The 18,696-nt window shown below is 35.8% G+C and overlaps 1 protein-coding gene across 1 annotated transcript; it reads left to right on the forward strand.

Annotated features, from left to right (window-relative positions):
- Positions 1-3,124: 3,124 nt before the first annotated feature.
- On the forward strand, positions 3,125-16,990 carry LOC133286197 (uncharacterized). Its single transcript, XM_061483584.1, has 7 exons — positions 3,125-3,520; positions 4,230-4,361; positions 4,537-4,939; positions 5,112-5,377; positions 5,602-5,757; positions 5,970-6,163; positions 16,774-16,990. The coding sequence occupies exons 1-7, from the start codon at positions 3,125-3,127 to the stop codon at positions 16,988-16,990; spliced, it is 1,764 nt and encodes a 587-aa protein (XP_061339568.1).
- The last annotated feature ends 1,706 nt before the right edge of the window (positions 16,991-18,696 follow it).

The following is an 18,696-nucleotide window of genomic DNA, read 5'->3' on the forward strand; positions in this document are numbered from 1 at the left end:
ATGATTAAATCGTGGATATGACTTGATTAATTAATATGTAATTAATGATGTGAATGGTTCCTACTCTAGGTGTGCCTAGAGAACCGTGCACTTGAGGATTTTGTTAGAGCATACTTATTATACTGGAGTGTGGGCTTGTGCTAAGCTCCCTACGGTAAGCTCCTAGTTCTAGTTGACTCCTCTCTCTAGTGGCCCCACCATGATGGTGGGCATTATGGTTGTATTGTATGAAAGTATATGGTATGATGTATATGTGCATTCATTCACATTCATATAGATGTTATATGATCTTGATGTTATGATGATGCACTGATGATATATGTTACGAGGATCCTGGCCAGTGATCATGGTATGTAGGCTACCTATGACTTGACTCTGGGAGCTATTTCGTACTGAGGTTGTGTTGACTGTCTATGGCATTACCCTGGAAGTCAAACATGTGTAATCATCTATGGTGTTGACCCTGGTATTACACAAGGATGATATGATGATGCTATGTTTATGCTGTATGTCTGTATTATATGCCTTATATCTGACTTGTCATGCAGGAAGTGGGCTCAGGGAATAGAGGATCCTCTATAAACCTTGAGGTTACTGAGATGTGGTTATCTCACCCCATTTGGGGACATCATTTCAGGTACCCAGAGTAATGGTGATACTTCTAGGGGCAAGGCCCCCGCATTGGAGTAGTTGATGACACAGCTGATGATTTTATATTATGTTTAGACTTGATGATGGCATGTAGACTTGTTAACATGCTTAATTATTTCATTGAAATTATTGTATGTATTTATTTAGGCTCGTGATTGTATTCGCAGAGCCATGGATTATTTACTGATGCTTTTATACTTTGAATTAATATAGACTTGATGCATGTATTCAGTTAATTTGGGCATGGAGCCTTATTATTTGTATTGACCCATTGTGGGCATTGCAGTCCGTGTGGGACTTGCAAGCTATCTGTTTAAATTATTGTATTAATTAGGTGATCTTTATGTGTGGGACCATGTTCCCAGTTATCCGAAATACAGTTGTTATGTTGTCCGTGAGACTCCGTCAGGAATGATACTTGATGTCATATCTTGATGGTCAATAGCCACTAATACTGGCTCATGGGATTAATTAGTAGAAGTATGTTTAGATTTATGCTTTCGCAGTATCTCACGTGAACGTTTTTATAAATGTTTTGAAATAAAAAGTTTACTCGTATTTTTGTAAACGCTTTATTATTTTTTTAAATAAAGTCTTCCGTTGTGTATGCCAAATATCATGTATGTTAACAACCGGAGTACTACAGGGTGTTACATTTATGGTATCAGAGCAGTTTCACCGAGACGTTCACTGATTTATTGCTTAAGTGTTGGAATTACCTGTTGAGCATCTCTTGAGCATCATGATATTGCATATTCCATCACTTGATTGAGCGTAGCTAACTCATACCTTGTGCAGTTGTGTGTAGATATCATGGCTCCTCGAGGGAGACCTAGACGGGTAGTTCAAAACCCACCACCGGACCCCGTTGGTGCTGCTATAGCGGCACTACAACAAACCTTGAACAAGACAAGGGAAGCTTACCTGAAGAGGATAGAAGAGGCCAGAGAGCGCGATAGAGAGCAGTTGAGAAATGCTAGTGAAGATCTTATGGCGCAGAATAGGCTGGCCAATGCTGAGATGATTCGACTACTGTTGACAGAGGTACGAGGAGGACCTCCACCACCTCCTCCACCGCCAGTTACACCACATGTGTAGCAGTAGGCTGCACGTACTGCTGGTACCGTACAGAGTCTTGAGCCTATCGGGCTAGGACAGGAAGGGGCATGAGAGGCTCATCAGGAGGCGGAGGCATCAGTCCATGGGGGACAAGTGAGACAGCCAGTTGTGGAGATTGATAGATCAGTTATGCCACCCAGGTTTGACCGGGAGACTAGAGAGCGTATGTTGAACGCTTTCAAGAAGCATTCTCCACCTCACTACAAAGGTGGAAGAGACCCCATTGTAGCATTGGAGTGGCTCCAGGAGATGGAGCGCATTTTTTTGGTCATGGAATGCGATGCCGAGACGAAGCTTTTGTATGTTGTGTACATGTTACAGAGAGATACAGCAGACTGGTAGAGCAATGTCAGACACCCATTGGAGTGTCAAGGTTATGCTATTACTTGGCCGTTGTTTGAGAGGCATTTTCTGTAGAAGTACTTCCCTGAAGAAGCCAGGGAAATGAAGAAGAGTGAGTTTGAAGACCTCCGGCAGGGAGGCATGACGGTGGATGAATATCTGAGCAAGTTCAGCAGCTTGGCAAAATATTCTTGTTATGGTAGAGTTCCCATCAGTCCAGAAGACAAGGCCTTTCGATTCAGGAAGGGTCTAAATGATATGATAGCAGAGAAGCTGGTTGGTCATTGTACCAGAGATTTTGTGGAGCTAATCAAGTAGTGTCAGAATATTCAGGAGTACTATAGTACCAGAGGAAAGGAAGTAGCGGGAAAGAGCTTCAGTGGGAGGACTACGCCTTGGAAGGGTAAGGGAAAAGGTTTGCAAGCACAGCAGAACGCCAAGTTTAATAAGACTCCCTTTGTGAAAAATGGAAGCGGCATGTCTGGTGCAGGGAAGATTCCTACTTGTGCCAAGTGTGGGAAGATGCATACAGGTGTTTGTCGACTAGGGCAGAATGTTTGCTTCAGTTGTGGTCAGACAGGACACTATTCCAAAGAGTGCGACAAGAAGACGGGGCAAGTTGCAGCTATTTAGGCGATCCTGATTCAGTCCGTGCCTACTCAGAGAGCCATAGAGAAGCCTATGATGCCCACTAGTGCCAGGGTATATACAGTGACACAGCAGGAGGCTGAGAGGTCTCCAAACCTTATCAGAGGTATTATTCTTATCAGAGGATATGCATTTGATGCCATGTTTGATTCGGAGCTACCCACTCCTTCATATCAGAATTCGTTGCTAATGGATTACATTTGCCCATTTATGAGTTCACGCCTTCCATGGTAGTGAAGACTGCCACCAGAGATATTGTTTCTACTTCTTTGAAGTGCAAAGAAGTCAGATTCATATATGAGCAAGAAGAGTATATAGTGGATTTGATAGTGCTTGAGGGCATGAACCTACATATTATATTGGTATGGATTGGCTGGTTCGGTATGGTGTGATGCTCGATTGTTGTAGCAGGAGGATTTTCTTTTCTTCAAAAGGAGAGAAGCCAGACAGTTTGTACTTGACAGCACCACAGTTAAATAAGGCTCTAGATGAGGGAGATTCAGGATATATTATCCTGGGAGGACTCGTAGGAGACTCCAAAGAACCTACTGCTAATATTTTGGTTGTGTGCGAGTTTGAAGATGTATTTCCGGAAGAAATTCCCCATTTTCCACCTGAGAAGGAGATTGAATTCTCAATCGACTTAGTACCTGGTGTGAGGCCTATCTCATTGGCTCCATACCGGATGTCACCAGTGGAGCTAACAGAGCTTAAGAAACAGTTAGAAAAATTGTCCCGCAAGAATTTTATCAGACCGAGTGTATCTCATTGGGGTGCACCGGTGATCTTTGTGAAGAAGAAGGATGGGACGATGAGATTGTGCACTGATTATCGTCAGTTAAACAAGGTGACAGTAAAGAACAAGTATCCTCTACCATACATAGATGATTTGTTGGATCAGCTCAGAGGTGCTTCTGTGTTCTCAAAGATTGATCTTCGTTCCGGATATCACCAGATCCGGGTAAAGGCCGAGGATATTTCGAAGACGGCTTTCCGATCCAGATATGGGCACTATGAGTATCTAGTGATTCCATTTAGGCTTACTAATGCCCCAGCCGTGTTCATGAGTTATATTCAAACCACATTTAGATCAGTTTGTTGTGGTATTCATTGATGATATTCTGATCTACTCCAAAACTAAGGAAGAACATGTAGAGCATTTGAAGATAGTTCTATAGATTTTAAGGGAGCATCAGTTATATGCCAAACCATCTAAGTTTGAGTTTTGGTTACATGAGATCCAGTTTCTTGGACACGTCATCTCATCTATAGGAGTGGTTGTTGATCCGAGTAAAATTGAAACTATGCTGGATTAGGAGAGACCCAAGAGTGTTACTGAGATCCAGAGTTTTCTGGGTTTAGCCGGATACTACAGGCGATTTATTAATTGATTCTCCAAAATCGCCTTGCCATTGACTAGGTTGACCCGAAAAGGGGTGCCATTTGCATGGACCCTTGGGTGTGATTAGAGTTTTCAAGAAGTGAAAAATAAGTTGACTACTGCACCGGTTCTGATTCTTCCTGATCCAGAGAAGAGATTTGAGATCTATTGTGATGCATCCAAGTATGGATTAGGGTGCGTGTTGATGCAGGAGCAAAAGGTAAGTGGCCTATGCTTCTAGACAGTTGAGACTACATGAAGAGAACTACCCTACTCATGATCTTGAGTTAACGGCCGTGGTTTTTGCATTGAAAATATGGAGACACTTCTTGTATGGTGCTACCTTCACAGTTTTTAGTTATTACAAAAGCTTGAAGTATCTATTCGATCAAAAGGAGCTTAATACGATACAAAGGAGATGGATGGAATTCCTGAATGGTTATGAGTTTGACCTTCAATATCACCCTGGAAATGCGAATGTAGTGGCTGATGCCTTGAGCAGAAAGACCACGGGTGTGGCTAGCATGATGATTGCAGAGTATGATTTGATTGAGTTGTTCAGGGATTTGCGAATTTCTTTGACACCATTTGAGACTTCATATTTCATGACTACGGTCGAAGTCCGAAATTCGTTAATGGAAAAAGTTAAAGCGGCCCAAGTGCTTGATGAAGGGATCCAAATGATGAAAGAGCAAGATTTTGTGTTCACCGATGCTTCTCATGTGAAATACTACAAAAATCGGTTAATTGTCGCAAAGGGGCCAATGGTAGAAGAAGTGTTAACAGATGGCCATATGGGTAAGTACACCATTCACCCGGGTGCAACTAAGATGTACCAAGATTTGAAACAAAATTTTTAGTGGTCTGGGATGAAGAAAGACATAGCCCAGTTTCTGAATAAGTGTCTTATTTGTCAGAAGGTAAAAATTGAGCATCAGAAGCCTTCTGGTTTGTTACTTACAATCATTAGATATCTCGGAGTGGAAGTGGATGAGTATATCCATGGACTTTGTTGTTGGATTACCGAGAAGCCATGCTAGATTTGATTCCATATGGGTTGTGGTTGATAGGTTGACTAAATCCGCCCATTTCATTCTAGTTAAGACGACTTTCTCCACAGAGCAGCTAGCCAGACTATATTTTAGAGAGATATTGAAGCCTCATGGCATTCCCGAAAGCATAGTCAGTGATCGGGATCCGAAGTTTACTTCACGCTTCTGTGAAGCGTTGCATGAGGCATTTGGTACTCAATTGAGATTGAGTACTGCATATCACCCGCAGACAGATGGTCAGACAGAGAGGACCATTCAGACACTAGAGGACATGTCGAGAGCATGTGTGTTAGAGCAGGGTAATGCTTGGGACAAGTACCTGCCATTGGTTGAGTTCTCCTACAACAACAGTTATCATGCCAGTTTGGGCATGACTCCTTATGAGGCCTTGTACGGCCGTAGGTGTAGAGCACCTACATGTTGGACGGAGATTGGAGAAAGACAATTATTGGGGTCAGACTTGGTCCAAGAGACTACAGAGATAGGCTGAAGAAAGCCCATAGCCGTCAGAAGAGTTACTACGATGCTAAGCACAGACCCCTCGAGTTCTCTGAAGGGGATCATGTATTCATCCGATTATCACCCACTACAGGTGTTGGCGTGCCTTGGGGGAGAGGAAGTTGAGTCCACGGTTCATTGGGCCCTACTAGATAATAAAGAAGGTCGAACCGGTGGCGTATCAACTTGCCCTACCTCCCAACTTGGCGAATTTACATGATGTCTTCCATGTGAGTCAGCTCCGTAGATATATATCTGATGGTTCACACATTGTACAGCCTGATGACATAGAGGTTAAGAAGGATTTGAAGTTCGTTGTTGGATCTTCTAAGGTTCTTGCTCGAGATGAGAAACAACTTCGAAATAGAGTTATTCTCATTATCAAGATTCAATGGGAAGGATTAACACCTGAGGATGCCACACGAGAGTGGGAGGATGATATTCTCCGACGATATCTTGACTTTGATATCAGGTATGATCCGATTTTGAGGACAAAATCATTTTAAAAGGTGTGGTGAATATAATAACCCTAATTATATAATTTTTAAATTAAAGGGTTATGATGAGGACTTTATGGTCATAAATGAAATGAGGATGAAATTCTAAGAATTTTGATACCCATATTGAGGATATTTTGCACAAATGAATTTTCATCTGTTAATTTTGACTGCTGACGCAGTAACAGTTAGTAGAATAGCTCCAAGTTAGCAAATTATATTTAGAGAGCTAATCTAATGATATAAACATCATAAATGAGGTTAGGATATGATTTGATGAAGATTCATACCCATATTGGGGTATTTTTGAAAAGTCACTTCTGCCGGTATTTTGTACTGCTGTAGCAGCAGCCGGTAGAATCCGAAAACGAGAAAAAGATGAGAAAATGGAAATAAAGACCAATATATGCCTAACAAGTCATAATTAGACCAAAAATGTTAAAGTTAAGAAGATTATGAAATCTGGGTACAGTTAAGAACATCGGTAAAGACTACAGAGCAATTAAATAACTGTTAGTGGATCTGTGATCTACTAATCAAATTTTTAAATTATGAATATGATAATTAGAATAAATTAATGTTAAGTACTTAAATTTAGAGTCTTGGGAGTTTCCGGGTAAAAAATTTGACGACAGATCAGTTAAAAATTACACTGGGTCTCACTAAAGGACGAATGGTAACTTAGTGACATGGCACCCCTCATTAGGGAACCCCTCCTCCCATTTCCGGTCAGAATGTGCAGCATCCCTTCTCACTTCTCTCTCTAAAATTCAATTTTTGAATTTTCTCTCACTTCTCTCTAAGATTTCATCTCCAAAACCTCTCCAAATCACCAAATTTTCTTCACCAAACTTGCTCCCCTCATTCTCCTCTTCTCAACCATACCAATTTCATGGTGTGGATCAAATTTTCGTGTTCTTTATCCCCAAACACAGCCATGGTTTTGAAGGTTTTGAGAGCCACAGAGCTATGTTCTTGAGTTCTCTTGAAGATCAACACATCCTTGCTTGGTTCTTTTGAGTTCTAGTGTAAGTGTTCTTAAACTTTCTTGAAAGATATCATCTTTTTCTCTTGTGTTCTTGAGCCTAACTCATGAGCATGTTCATGAAGGTTTTTTCTTGCTTAAAGGAGGGTTCTTGGTGGAAAAAGGTGGAGACTTGAGTTAAAGGAGTAACCTTGAAGATGTAAGCTTCTATTTGAGTGAAATAACTCAAAAGCCTTTCCTTTGTGCCCTTGTGCCCTTGTGTGCCACAGTTTTGATGTGTCATGAAGGAATATTGTTTAAGTTTTTTTATTATGTCATGGTTTGATGATGATCCTTAAGTGTGTGTGTGTTTGGAACCATGGAATGATGGACTGGATGACTAAAGGTGCCACCTTTGGACCTTTGAGTGAGGTTCATGTAAAAAGATGACTATGAACCCTAAATGGACAATGAACATTTTGGCCATATCATGTAAGGATGAGGTTTTATGACAAAAAAATGTGATTAAGTTGTTAAGTATGGAAAAATGATTAGAAAGATTAACTAGGTGGGTTAACTCTAAGTAAAACTCACTAATCATGTTTAATAATGGCTAAAAACCCTAATTAAAATAGCTCATCAAATCTGCCCCATAAATTATATAAGGGTTTAGTTGTGTTAAAATTAAGGAGAGGATGAATTAGGGGATTAATTAAGGGTAGGGATTAATTAACAAAAGTAATTAAGGATTTAACTCTAAAATTGGACTAAAGTAGGGTTTAGGTACACTAATTAAATAATTAGTAAAATTTAAGTATCATGAAATAATGGGACTAAATATATTTCATAATGTGACTTAATAATAGAAAAATCCAAGAATTAATGTGAATTAGGATTTATAATCAAAAGTAATTAAGGTTTGTTAAGTAAACACATTTAAGGCTAAGTAACCAATTTTTAGGCGAAATTGGGGAGAGCATATCTCCCTGCACAGATGACATATAGGGATGTGCCTTATATAAAATTGAAGGTTGAGATGTTAGCTATGTGGTGTCAAAATTTGGTATCAATTCAAGCGATTGAGGACTACATAGGAAGGCCATGTGCAGGGGCTGTACATGGCTGAAACTTCCACGAATTGTTTCTCCCCCTGTGATTACTAAAATTAGGCTCATAATATGTCAAATTAAATATAAAGGTGTCTAGTTTTCTACTAAAATATTTTAGAACAATTGGTTTATTAGATTTTCCAGAATTAAATAAATGGTAAAGGATATTTAGGGTCCTGTTCGGAGTTGGCAAACAACTTTGCTTGTCCAACTTCAAATGGTGATAACTGGAGCTAGAAAACTCCAAATGAGGCATGTGATATCTTGTTGTAAAGTTAATTGAGTCTATATTAACATACTAAAAGATGAGAATTTTATAACAAGTGAGTTGCACTCAGTAACTAGAAAATAGAAGCATGTATAGTTATGGAAAAATCGTAAAAGTGATATTTAAGCTAAGTGGGCTTATGGGAATCCTTAGTAACTTATAATAATCATAAATATGGCTTGGATGAGTTGAAAATAATGTAAGTTATTTAAGTGAGCCTTGCATGTGATTCTAAGCTATGTAAGTATTTGAAGATTAAAGTGGCTTGTAATAATGCACTAAAATATGTTATAAGTAATAATTTGTCTAGACTTGTAATATGCATATTATTGGCATATGAGTATGAAATGTGGAATCATTAAATGACTAAGTCGTGAATATGACTTGAATTATTAATATGTAATTAATGATGTGAATGATTCCTACTCTAGGTGTGCCTAGAGAACCGTGCACTTGAGGACTTTGTTGGAGCATACGTATTATACTGGAGTGTGGGCATGTGCTAAGCTCCCTAAGGTAAACTCCTAGTTCTAGTTGACTCCTCTCTCAGTGGCCCCACCATGATGGTGGGCATTATGATTGTATTGTATGAAAGTATATGGTATGATGTATATGTGCATTCATTCACATTCATATAGGTGTTATATGATCTTGATGTTATGATGATGCACTGATGATATATGTTACGAGGATCCTGGCCAGTGATCATGGTATGTAGGTTGCCTATGACTTGACTCTGGGAGCTATTTCATACTGAGGTTGTGTTGACTGTTTATGGCTAGACCCTGGAAGTCACACATGTGTAACCGTCTTTGGCCTTGACCCTGGGGTTACACAAGGATGATATGATGATGCTATGTTTATGCTGTATGTCTGTATTATATGCTTTATATCTGACTTGACATGCAGGAAGTGGGCTCAGGGGTTAGAGGATCCTCTATGAATCTTGAGCTTACAGAGATGTGGTTATCTCACCCTGTTTGGGGATATCATTTTAGGTACCCAGAGTAGTGGTGATACTTCTAGGGGCAAGGCCCCCGCATTGGAGTAGTTGATGACGCAGCTGATGATTTTATATTATGTTTAGACTTGATGATGGCATGTAGACTTGTTCACATGCTTAATTATTTCATGTCTTTATTTAGGCTCATGATTGTATTTGTAGAGCCATGGATTATTTACTGATGCTTTTATACTTTGAATTAATATAGACTTGATGCATGTATTCAGTTAATTTGGGAATGGAGTCTTATTATTTGCATTGACCCATTGAGGGGATTGCAGTCCGTGTGAGACTTGCAAGCTATCTGTTTAAATTATTGTATTAATTAGGTGATCTGTATGTGTGGGACCATGTTCCTAGTTATCTGAAATACAGTTATTATGCTGTCTGTGAGACTCCGTCACGAATGACACTTGATGTCATATCTTGATGGTCAATGGCCACTAATACTGGCTAATGTGATTAATTAGTAGATGTATGTTTAGATTTATGCTTTCACAGTATCTCACGTGAACGATTTTAGAAATGTTTTGAAATAAAAAGTTTACTCGTATTTTTGTAAACACTTTATTATTATTTTTAAATAAAGTCTTCCGTTGTGTATGCCAAATATCATGTATGTTAACAACCGGAGTACTACGCGGTGTTACACATCAACCTCACCATCGAAGATCTCTCACTCTATGCACAACTCACCTATTGTACAAGAAGGTGAAACAATTTCTCACGCGCAAAATACAGTAAAGTAATGGGCAAAACGGTTAAATTCTCTCTCTCTCTCTCTCTCTCTCTCTCTTTCTCGTATCATTATATAATATTTCCTACTTATATATACCCATCTTCTCCACCTGATGAGACATATCTTACATCAATTACTTTTACGAGTTGCTACACTACACAAATATAAAGTCACAATGTCGATACACTCTCGCTCCCCTATCTCAATCATACCAGAGATAACTCCAACGATGACTCCTCCTGAGCTGTGGTCCACTCTTTTAACACCTACACAACGAGTAAATGTGTCAAAATTAGCTTAATCCCGCAGGCTATATTTGATCCTAACTCGCTAAGCCTTTTTTGTGGTAAAGCCTTCACCCTCACAACCTTATGATTTGGCAGGTTGGATTAAGGTTTATCTGTGAGCCAAATTTTTTCCTTGAATAAAATTTTCATTATTTAAAAAAATAAGTGTATATATATATATATATATATATATATATAATATACAAATTTAAATATTTATAAATATAAAAAATTATAAATATAATATAATAATACAAATATACTTTATATATATAATTTAATGGAATATATATAATAATTATATATTTTAAAAATTCAATAATAATTTTTATTTATTTATTTTAGTTGTCTTTTTGAATTATTTTTAATGAAAGATATTTCCTACTCTATTTATAATATGATATCCACAATAAAATTGACTATCAAGTTATGTATAAAAAAAAAACTATCAAGTTAAAATATATATGAATTAATCGAAAACTTAAAAATGCACTTCTATCAAATTTAAATAACATAAAAGAGTTAAACTTATATTAAAATATGAGTTTATATTGTTTGAATCATCCAAATGTGAATCCAATGGTATGGAATCTAAAAAATATTTTTTCCTAATAATTAGTAAAAATTATTTCTCATTGCACCAAAAATAATTAATATTGTGCGCATGGATAAGTCCTATGTGTATCAATCCTCTTTTTCTAATTTATAAGATCATGCCATGTGATGAATCTTAACCATTCAGTAATAAATCAAATGGTCACAATTTTATCGACTAAATTCATAAAATAGAAAAAAAAGAAATATTGAAGAATAGGATTTTATATTTATAATTTATTTTATAATTGAACTAAGTATTCAATTAAATGTTTACAATTTATAAAATTATAACTAAGTTTTTAAAATCTATAATAGCAACATAGAATAGCTTCTATAGTTATGATCAATCTTTTAATCTTTTAAAAATGTTAAAAGTATGAAAAGGTAGTAAAAAAAAATAATTTACGAAAAATTATGTAAATTTTCAACATTATTTGATTTGTTACAATAAAAAAATTGAGAGGGTATATAAAATCTTGTTTGACTAATTTTTATTGGAAAAAATCAAACTGTTACATTTTTTACCTATACTAAAAATTTTACTAAATAATAAAGATTTATTGTAAGTATTACTAAATAATAAATATCATTATTCGAAGATATAATAAGAAGCGAAGACTTTAATAATTGCATTATAGAATAAAATTTTCAAGGATTATTAGAAAATATTTAAAAAATTTGCTTATACTTTCACTAGTATACTTGTGTGGACAGTGGCGGAGCCCACCCAAAAATTTAGGTGGTGCTAGCCCTAAAATTAAGACGGAGGCCAAAAAAGTGACATATCAAAATATTTATTATAATTAAAGAAATTTATCAAGAAAAAATTTACTATGAATTCTAGCATAGTTATTTAAATTATGTACTAAATAATGTCACATAACATTGATTCAAATGAACAATTATCAATAATTATATCAAAGCAAACAAATTTAGATGGTGTATTGGTTCTTTACATTGAGTATTTGATTTTCTATTTAGATGTGCCAAATTATGATTTTAACCTTAGTTAATTATAATTAATTATATAATTATATATAAAAAGTAAAAAAAAAACATTAAAACAAGTAGGTGCCAAGGCACCTGCTGCCATGAATGTGGCTTCGCCACTGTGTGTGGAAATATTATTTCATTAAAAAAAATCAAATTATGAAAAATTTATATTTTGTATAGAGGATTTTATGAAATTTTTAAATATTTATTTTTCAAAATAATTTTCAAAGCATTAAATTCAATAATATATACTTTTAAAATTATAATTTTAGATGGAATGTGAGTTGACCTTAACTCATAGAGCTTTTAATCCTTGCAAGCCTTTATTATTTTGGATCATTTGCCCCTACCCTACACAGGCTAGGGTCTTATGAGATAGACTGACCCATTTTGACATCTCTAAACGAAATATTACACCCTTTAAGGACTATAAACCTAACTTTAACTCCACAACAGTATAGGATTTTTACTTATGATTTTTTTTTTGTTATTTGTTATTTAATGACTATATTCTATTTTTGATTGTCTTATTCCAACCTCAAATAATTTAGAAGGATGTTTGGCTATAGTAGATTTATAAAGAGATCATCAGTGTAAATTTTTTGAAAGCTTTTGATAATACACTTGATATTTCCTTTATTTCGAGAGTATTTGATATTTAAGGTAGATGATTATTCCCTATATGAATATTTTAAGTTTATTAGGAAAATACCTTGCCAAGAGGATTATTGTTGATTTTGCTAGATCAAATTTGACTTCAAAGATTAATTTTGACCCCGCTTTTGCAACACTTAAAATATTTGAGGCAAAAAAATGGTTCATTTGAAAAGCTAATACCGGTTAAATACTAGTTGGACCGCGATTTATAGCGTGTCCACTAGTTTGATACTGGGTTGACTACATAATCGATTCATTTCCTGAATTGGACTGACCTATGATTGGGTTCCTGATTGAACCAGTTGGACTGATTGATCCAGTCCGATTTTTATAAAATGTGGTTTTAGCAATATTTTAAGATATTACCAACCATATTTAAAAAGATATTGCTAATTTAATTTTTTTTCACAACATTTAAAAAACTATTGTAATTTACCTTTTGTAACATTCAAAAAATATTACTAGAAAACTTTTTTTATAACATTCAAAAAGAGATTGCTAATTTATATATCTAATTCGAACCAGATTTAGCTTAGAAGGTTACCCTTTAGAGGTGGAGAGTGGAAACTAATTTTCAATAGTCTTCTCTTCCATTTAAGTTCTTAAAAGTTGTAATGATGTTTTAATTAGATAGAGTTGCAATAGTCTTCTAGTTCATTTGAGGAGCTACCTCTTGTTATGGCTTATGCATGATTGTTTCAGATTATGTCCTATTCTCTTGTATCTTTTCACCTAAAATAGAAGATAAAATAGAAATGCTTTGGTTTGAATTGAAGCATGTAAAATTTATCTTAGCTACAAGTAAGAAAAGTAAAAAAAAAAATGAAATAAAAAGTTCATAATTGAAGCAATCAAATTTTGATTTCACACTTCTATTAATGGCTTACATGATGTAATATTTATAACATGATACAACACTTGCTACCTTCCAATTCAGTCACAATTAATTGCATTTCATAGATTATTTCACTTCTGACATGAATGAGTAGTTTTGAACTTTGTGTTTGTATCTCCATTGTTGAAAGATGGAATGAATGACTAGTTTAGTCAACAAATTTGCTATTTATTTTGTTGAGGGTATGTGATGAACTTCTAGTTGCTTTTGTTAAATATTTTCTCTAACAAATTATAGATCAAGTTCAAAGTGCTTTGCTCTGGAATGCAAGATGGGATTTGACACTAGCATAACTACATTGAGATTATCACAGTAAACTATGGAAGGCATAACAATAAGTAGGTATGTTCACTCAAAAGTGATTTGATCCAAGTTATCTCAGCAACAACTCTTGCTATACTTTTGTATTCAATATCTATACTGAAACGAGACACCACTTATTGCTTCCGTAATGATTAGGAAATCAAGTTATTACCAAGGAAAACAATAAATTTTCTATCATCCAAATTTAATCCCCAATCCAAGTGCTAAAATGTTCAACTTTGAAGAATTGAATAGTATTATGTAACATCCGGTTCTAGAACCGATTTGTTAACATTACGTATGACATTAAGCACAGTTACAATCACAGCAATCGAATTAAAGTACGGATAAACTTTTTCCTTTTTTTTATAAACGTTTTTATTTAAAATCAATTTCATAATTAAAACAATTCCAATAACCGTTATCATAACTTAAACTATGTGTGAAATACTTAATGTAATTTTACTTAGACCATACGTTGCTACCATAGTGTGCCAAGTAGTCCTTTTAGACCAACAAGGCTTAAAAGCTCCTTTTTATTGATGTTCAACACTAAACACCTTCACTTTTTAGTTACACAAGAAATTTTATACAACTTTTACGGTCCTCATCTTCCCATATGTTATAGATCTCTTTGTTAGCTACGCATGGGTTCAAACCATGCTCAATTCAAAGTACCGTAGCTCAAGTTATGAATTTTTTAAGAAAAGGGTGCTGAATTTCACAGGAGTCCCGCGCTCACAGGGCGAAACCCACGCTGGTAGCACGGAAACACTGGTTTCTTCGCGTCTTCCCGCGCTGATAGGACCATGGATCTGGAGATTTCACCCTACCTTAGTATTTTATCCATAACTTGAGTTATACTTATTCGATTGATGCAATATTGGTCTCGTTCGAAAGCTAAGTAAAAGATCTATAACTTCCATTATATTTACAAATCTATCATATAGGATATGAAAAATGGACAACAAGACATGATTTCCTTATATTTACATTAATTCTCAACCCCAAAGGTTTTCTTTCACCTAATAGACATTGTACCAAACCTCCAATACCTAAATTTTTGCCATTTCAAGGCTTACATGATATCCAAACAGGCTTAATTACATCAATGTGCTTCAAAATGATTATATACCAAAGACTTAGAAATAACAAGTGATGAAAGTCCCAAATTAGGTACACAAGGGCTATACAACATCAATCATCAACTTCTAAGTCCTATATGCATTCATCCATCACTAATGCATCAAAATATCTCAAATATCATCTATCATATGCAAATTACTTGGGTCCTTTGCCTCGCCCAGTATCATCTCTGCTAACACCTGAAATAGCAGTCCCCAAACTGGGTGAGATAAAATTCAATAAACCCAGGGTTCTTGGAGAATTCCTCAAACCCCAGAGTTTACTTCCTGCATGAAGGGTTAGTATACACATGGCATGAACTACATCATATATCCAGAGGCAATAACAGTAATGATTTTAACTGCAGCATACTCATGCATTCAAATGGCCAAAGAATTAAAGAATCAAATCATCACACCAGCTTCAATTGCATCTTAGTCATTTCCACTAAGCATACAACCTTGCCCTTAGTGCTTGTCCATTAGCCCTTTCTCCAATGACATAACAATACTATATGAATGCAAAGATATCATAATACTAACATTATCACTCAATCATCCATTCATTAACCATTACTTTCATAAAAGTAATGGTGGAACAACAAGAGGGATTAACCTCCAAGATCTAAAGGTTTACCTCTTGATGTTTCCTCTTCTTTGCAAGCTTTCTTCTAGCTCACTTATCCAAACCAACCCTTCTTGGTATCTTAACTTGGTAATTCCTTCCAATTACCAACACACCCTATTCAAGAGTGTGAAATCCATCAATTTAACATACCTACAACATATTCAAAAACCACACAATCCAATTCACACCATAATTAAGGCATGAACTTACCAATCCATATGAGCTACTCAAGCTCCATGGCTTCCTCCAATGGTTGGTCACTCAAGGATGGTCCACTTGCTGCAATCCTACCAACACAATGGGCACCATTAACACAACCAATCCAATCCACATTACTTGAAATATAAGAAGTCACATCAACATAGGCATAATTTTTGAATTTTAATGAAGATGTGAAAAATAACATTCCAACTACATTTTCACCATTAAAATCCTCATCTAAACACATTTCCCAACACGAGCTAAGCCTAAATCCAACTCAAACTCATACAACCCGTAAAACAATATTCATCATCTTTAAACTTTTTGAAATCTCGCTGAAAATAGCTTTGAGGAGTGGAAACTTACCACAAAAGAACACTCAACGAAGGAATGAGTATCCTCTAAGCTCCCACAGAAGGAAGTATCCTCTAAGCTCCCACAGAAGGAAGTATCCCCAAACTCCTCAAATTACTAAGTGGTTCAAATTCTTGGGAAGGAGATATCTTTCTCCACAAAGCTTCCCACTCAAAACTAAGCTAGGATTTGGAATGAGGAGAAGATTCTTTACGTTTTTGGCTTTGGAACTGATGGATTTGGTTGAGAAATGGGGAAGCTATTCAAAATTTGTTCTCCCTCCCTCTCTGATTTGCTCGACTAAGAAGAAGGAAAATGAGGGGTTTATGTGGTTTCTTCACTTAACTTACTTAAGTTAAGTTAAGAAGAAGGAAGTATTCAAAATTATTTTTGGCATAACTTGCTAGAAAGTTTGGATTTGGAGAAATGAAATTATCCATAATTCTAGTTGTGTGGATAACAGATACAAGTTAGAGTTGATTAATGCTATGGCTATAGAGGTTATGTCAGCCAATTCTTTAGAGCAAAACAAGAACTCTGGCAAATTGATGGGTATAGAGATGATAAGGTGGATACCACCAGAGGATGGTTGGATAAAGCTTAATACAAATGGAGCATCTAAAGGGAACCCGGGTATTGCATCCTGTGGTGGCCTCTTAAGAGGTCCTGATGGTAGATGAATAGAAGCATTTTCCTACAGAGTGGGCTTTTGTAATGCAATTATAGCTGAATTGTGGGGGGTTCTAAAAGGTTTGGAAATGGCTTGGGTTGGAGGTTAGAGGAATTTAATTTTAGAAAGTGACTCAGCTTTTTCTATCACTTTGCTCACCAAGTATGGTGATGCATCCTGTGAGTCGCATTTAGTGACTCGGATACGGGAATGGCTCTCAAAAGATTGGAGTGTTCGTTTGGTGCATACATACAGGGAAGGCAATTGTTGTGCAGACTGGCTAGCTAATCTTCCTTTGCATAATTTGGAGCAAGAAGATTTCTCTATCTTTCAGGATCCCTCACCTGAAATTAGATGGTTATATTTTTCTGATTTTTGCTCTGTTCATAGGGATAGACACTCTTTGATGTAATTATTTTAGTTTTGTTTTGGGCATTGCCCATTCACCAAAAAAGAAAAGTTCAACCGGGTAAAAACTTATCTATCTAGTTAACTCTGTTCTCTTTCAAACTTTATCCAAAGATCTGAAATATTTTTCTAGGAATATTTTTACTTTTACTTTTATATTTGGGTACTTTTGCATACATCCATTTTTATCCCTTAATTCTAACTAACTGTACTTTTTACCTCAAAAGTGACTCTAATTAATTTAATTAGGCCTTTTACTTATTCCAACCCATTAATACATGCTAAATTACGTAATTACATGTAATTTACTATTTAATCAAGTTAGGGATTATATGTTAAACTATTGGTCTGAGTACTGTAACACCACATCTGCAACCGGTATGTTAATATACAAAATGGTATTTTAAAGTGCAGCACACTTATTAACTTAAGTGGAAGACTCTAAATAAAGTATCGTTGTTACCCTTGTAATTATGTGACTTAACTTTTCCCATTTTAGTTTCCTTATGTATTGTCATGCATAATGTATTTTTTGTATTACTATATATTGTACAGTCTCATACCTGCACAGATTTCCATCTTACAAACCCTGTAACCATAATCAATGGTCAGTGACTATCCGAGTATGATAACATGTACCATCTCGGATAGAATCTAACGGACACCATCGCAACTGTAATCTGGACTATCTAGGGATAATTCCCACATATACATGGTACCTTAAAATCAGAAAAGTCCAGTACCCGTATATATACCAAATTGTCCAATACAGTGGACCAAAAATGGCTTTGTGCCAACATTCACATAATCTATCATGTTGAACATATACTCATATGCATGCCAACATGAACTCATACAATTGTCTAAAGGCTACACTTGCCTTCATTACGAAATATAAATACAACTGTATCTCATAATATACAACTATACAAGAGTGCATGATTGTTATGTGGTTTGCTGATGGTGGAAATTATATATTCTGATAAGGGACGTTCCTCTGTTCTAAGTTAGCAACAGAAAATAGAGTTGTTTCCTTAATTCCAACCCAAGTGCGCAAGTGCACACATCAAGTAATAATGGGTGTATTAAGGCCCAGATTATCGTTCCCACGAGGATAGAACTCTAAATATTGTCTTAAACTATTTTAAAAAGAATGAAAATGAGAAGAAAATTTAGTGAATGAACTGTCTGGTCAAACGTTCCCTACTGTCTTGACAACGTTTCTCAAGAACAATAAGTTCAGTCTGATGGCAAACAATTGCTCGCTGCGTTATGTATGTGATCCTTCTTGTTTAGACGAAGGTGTGA

The sequence above is a fragment of the Gastrolobium bilobum genome, unplaced genomic scaffold, assembly GCF_033153095.1.
Source record: "Gastrolobium bilobum isolate Gb01-03AN ecotype WA unplaced genomic scaffold, APGP_CSIRO_Gbil_v1 utg207921, whole genome shotgun sequence".
Taxonomy (NCBI): Eukaryota; Viridiplantae; Streptophyta; class Magnoliopsida; order Fabales; family Fabaceae; genus Gastrolobium; species Gastrolobium bilobum.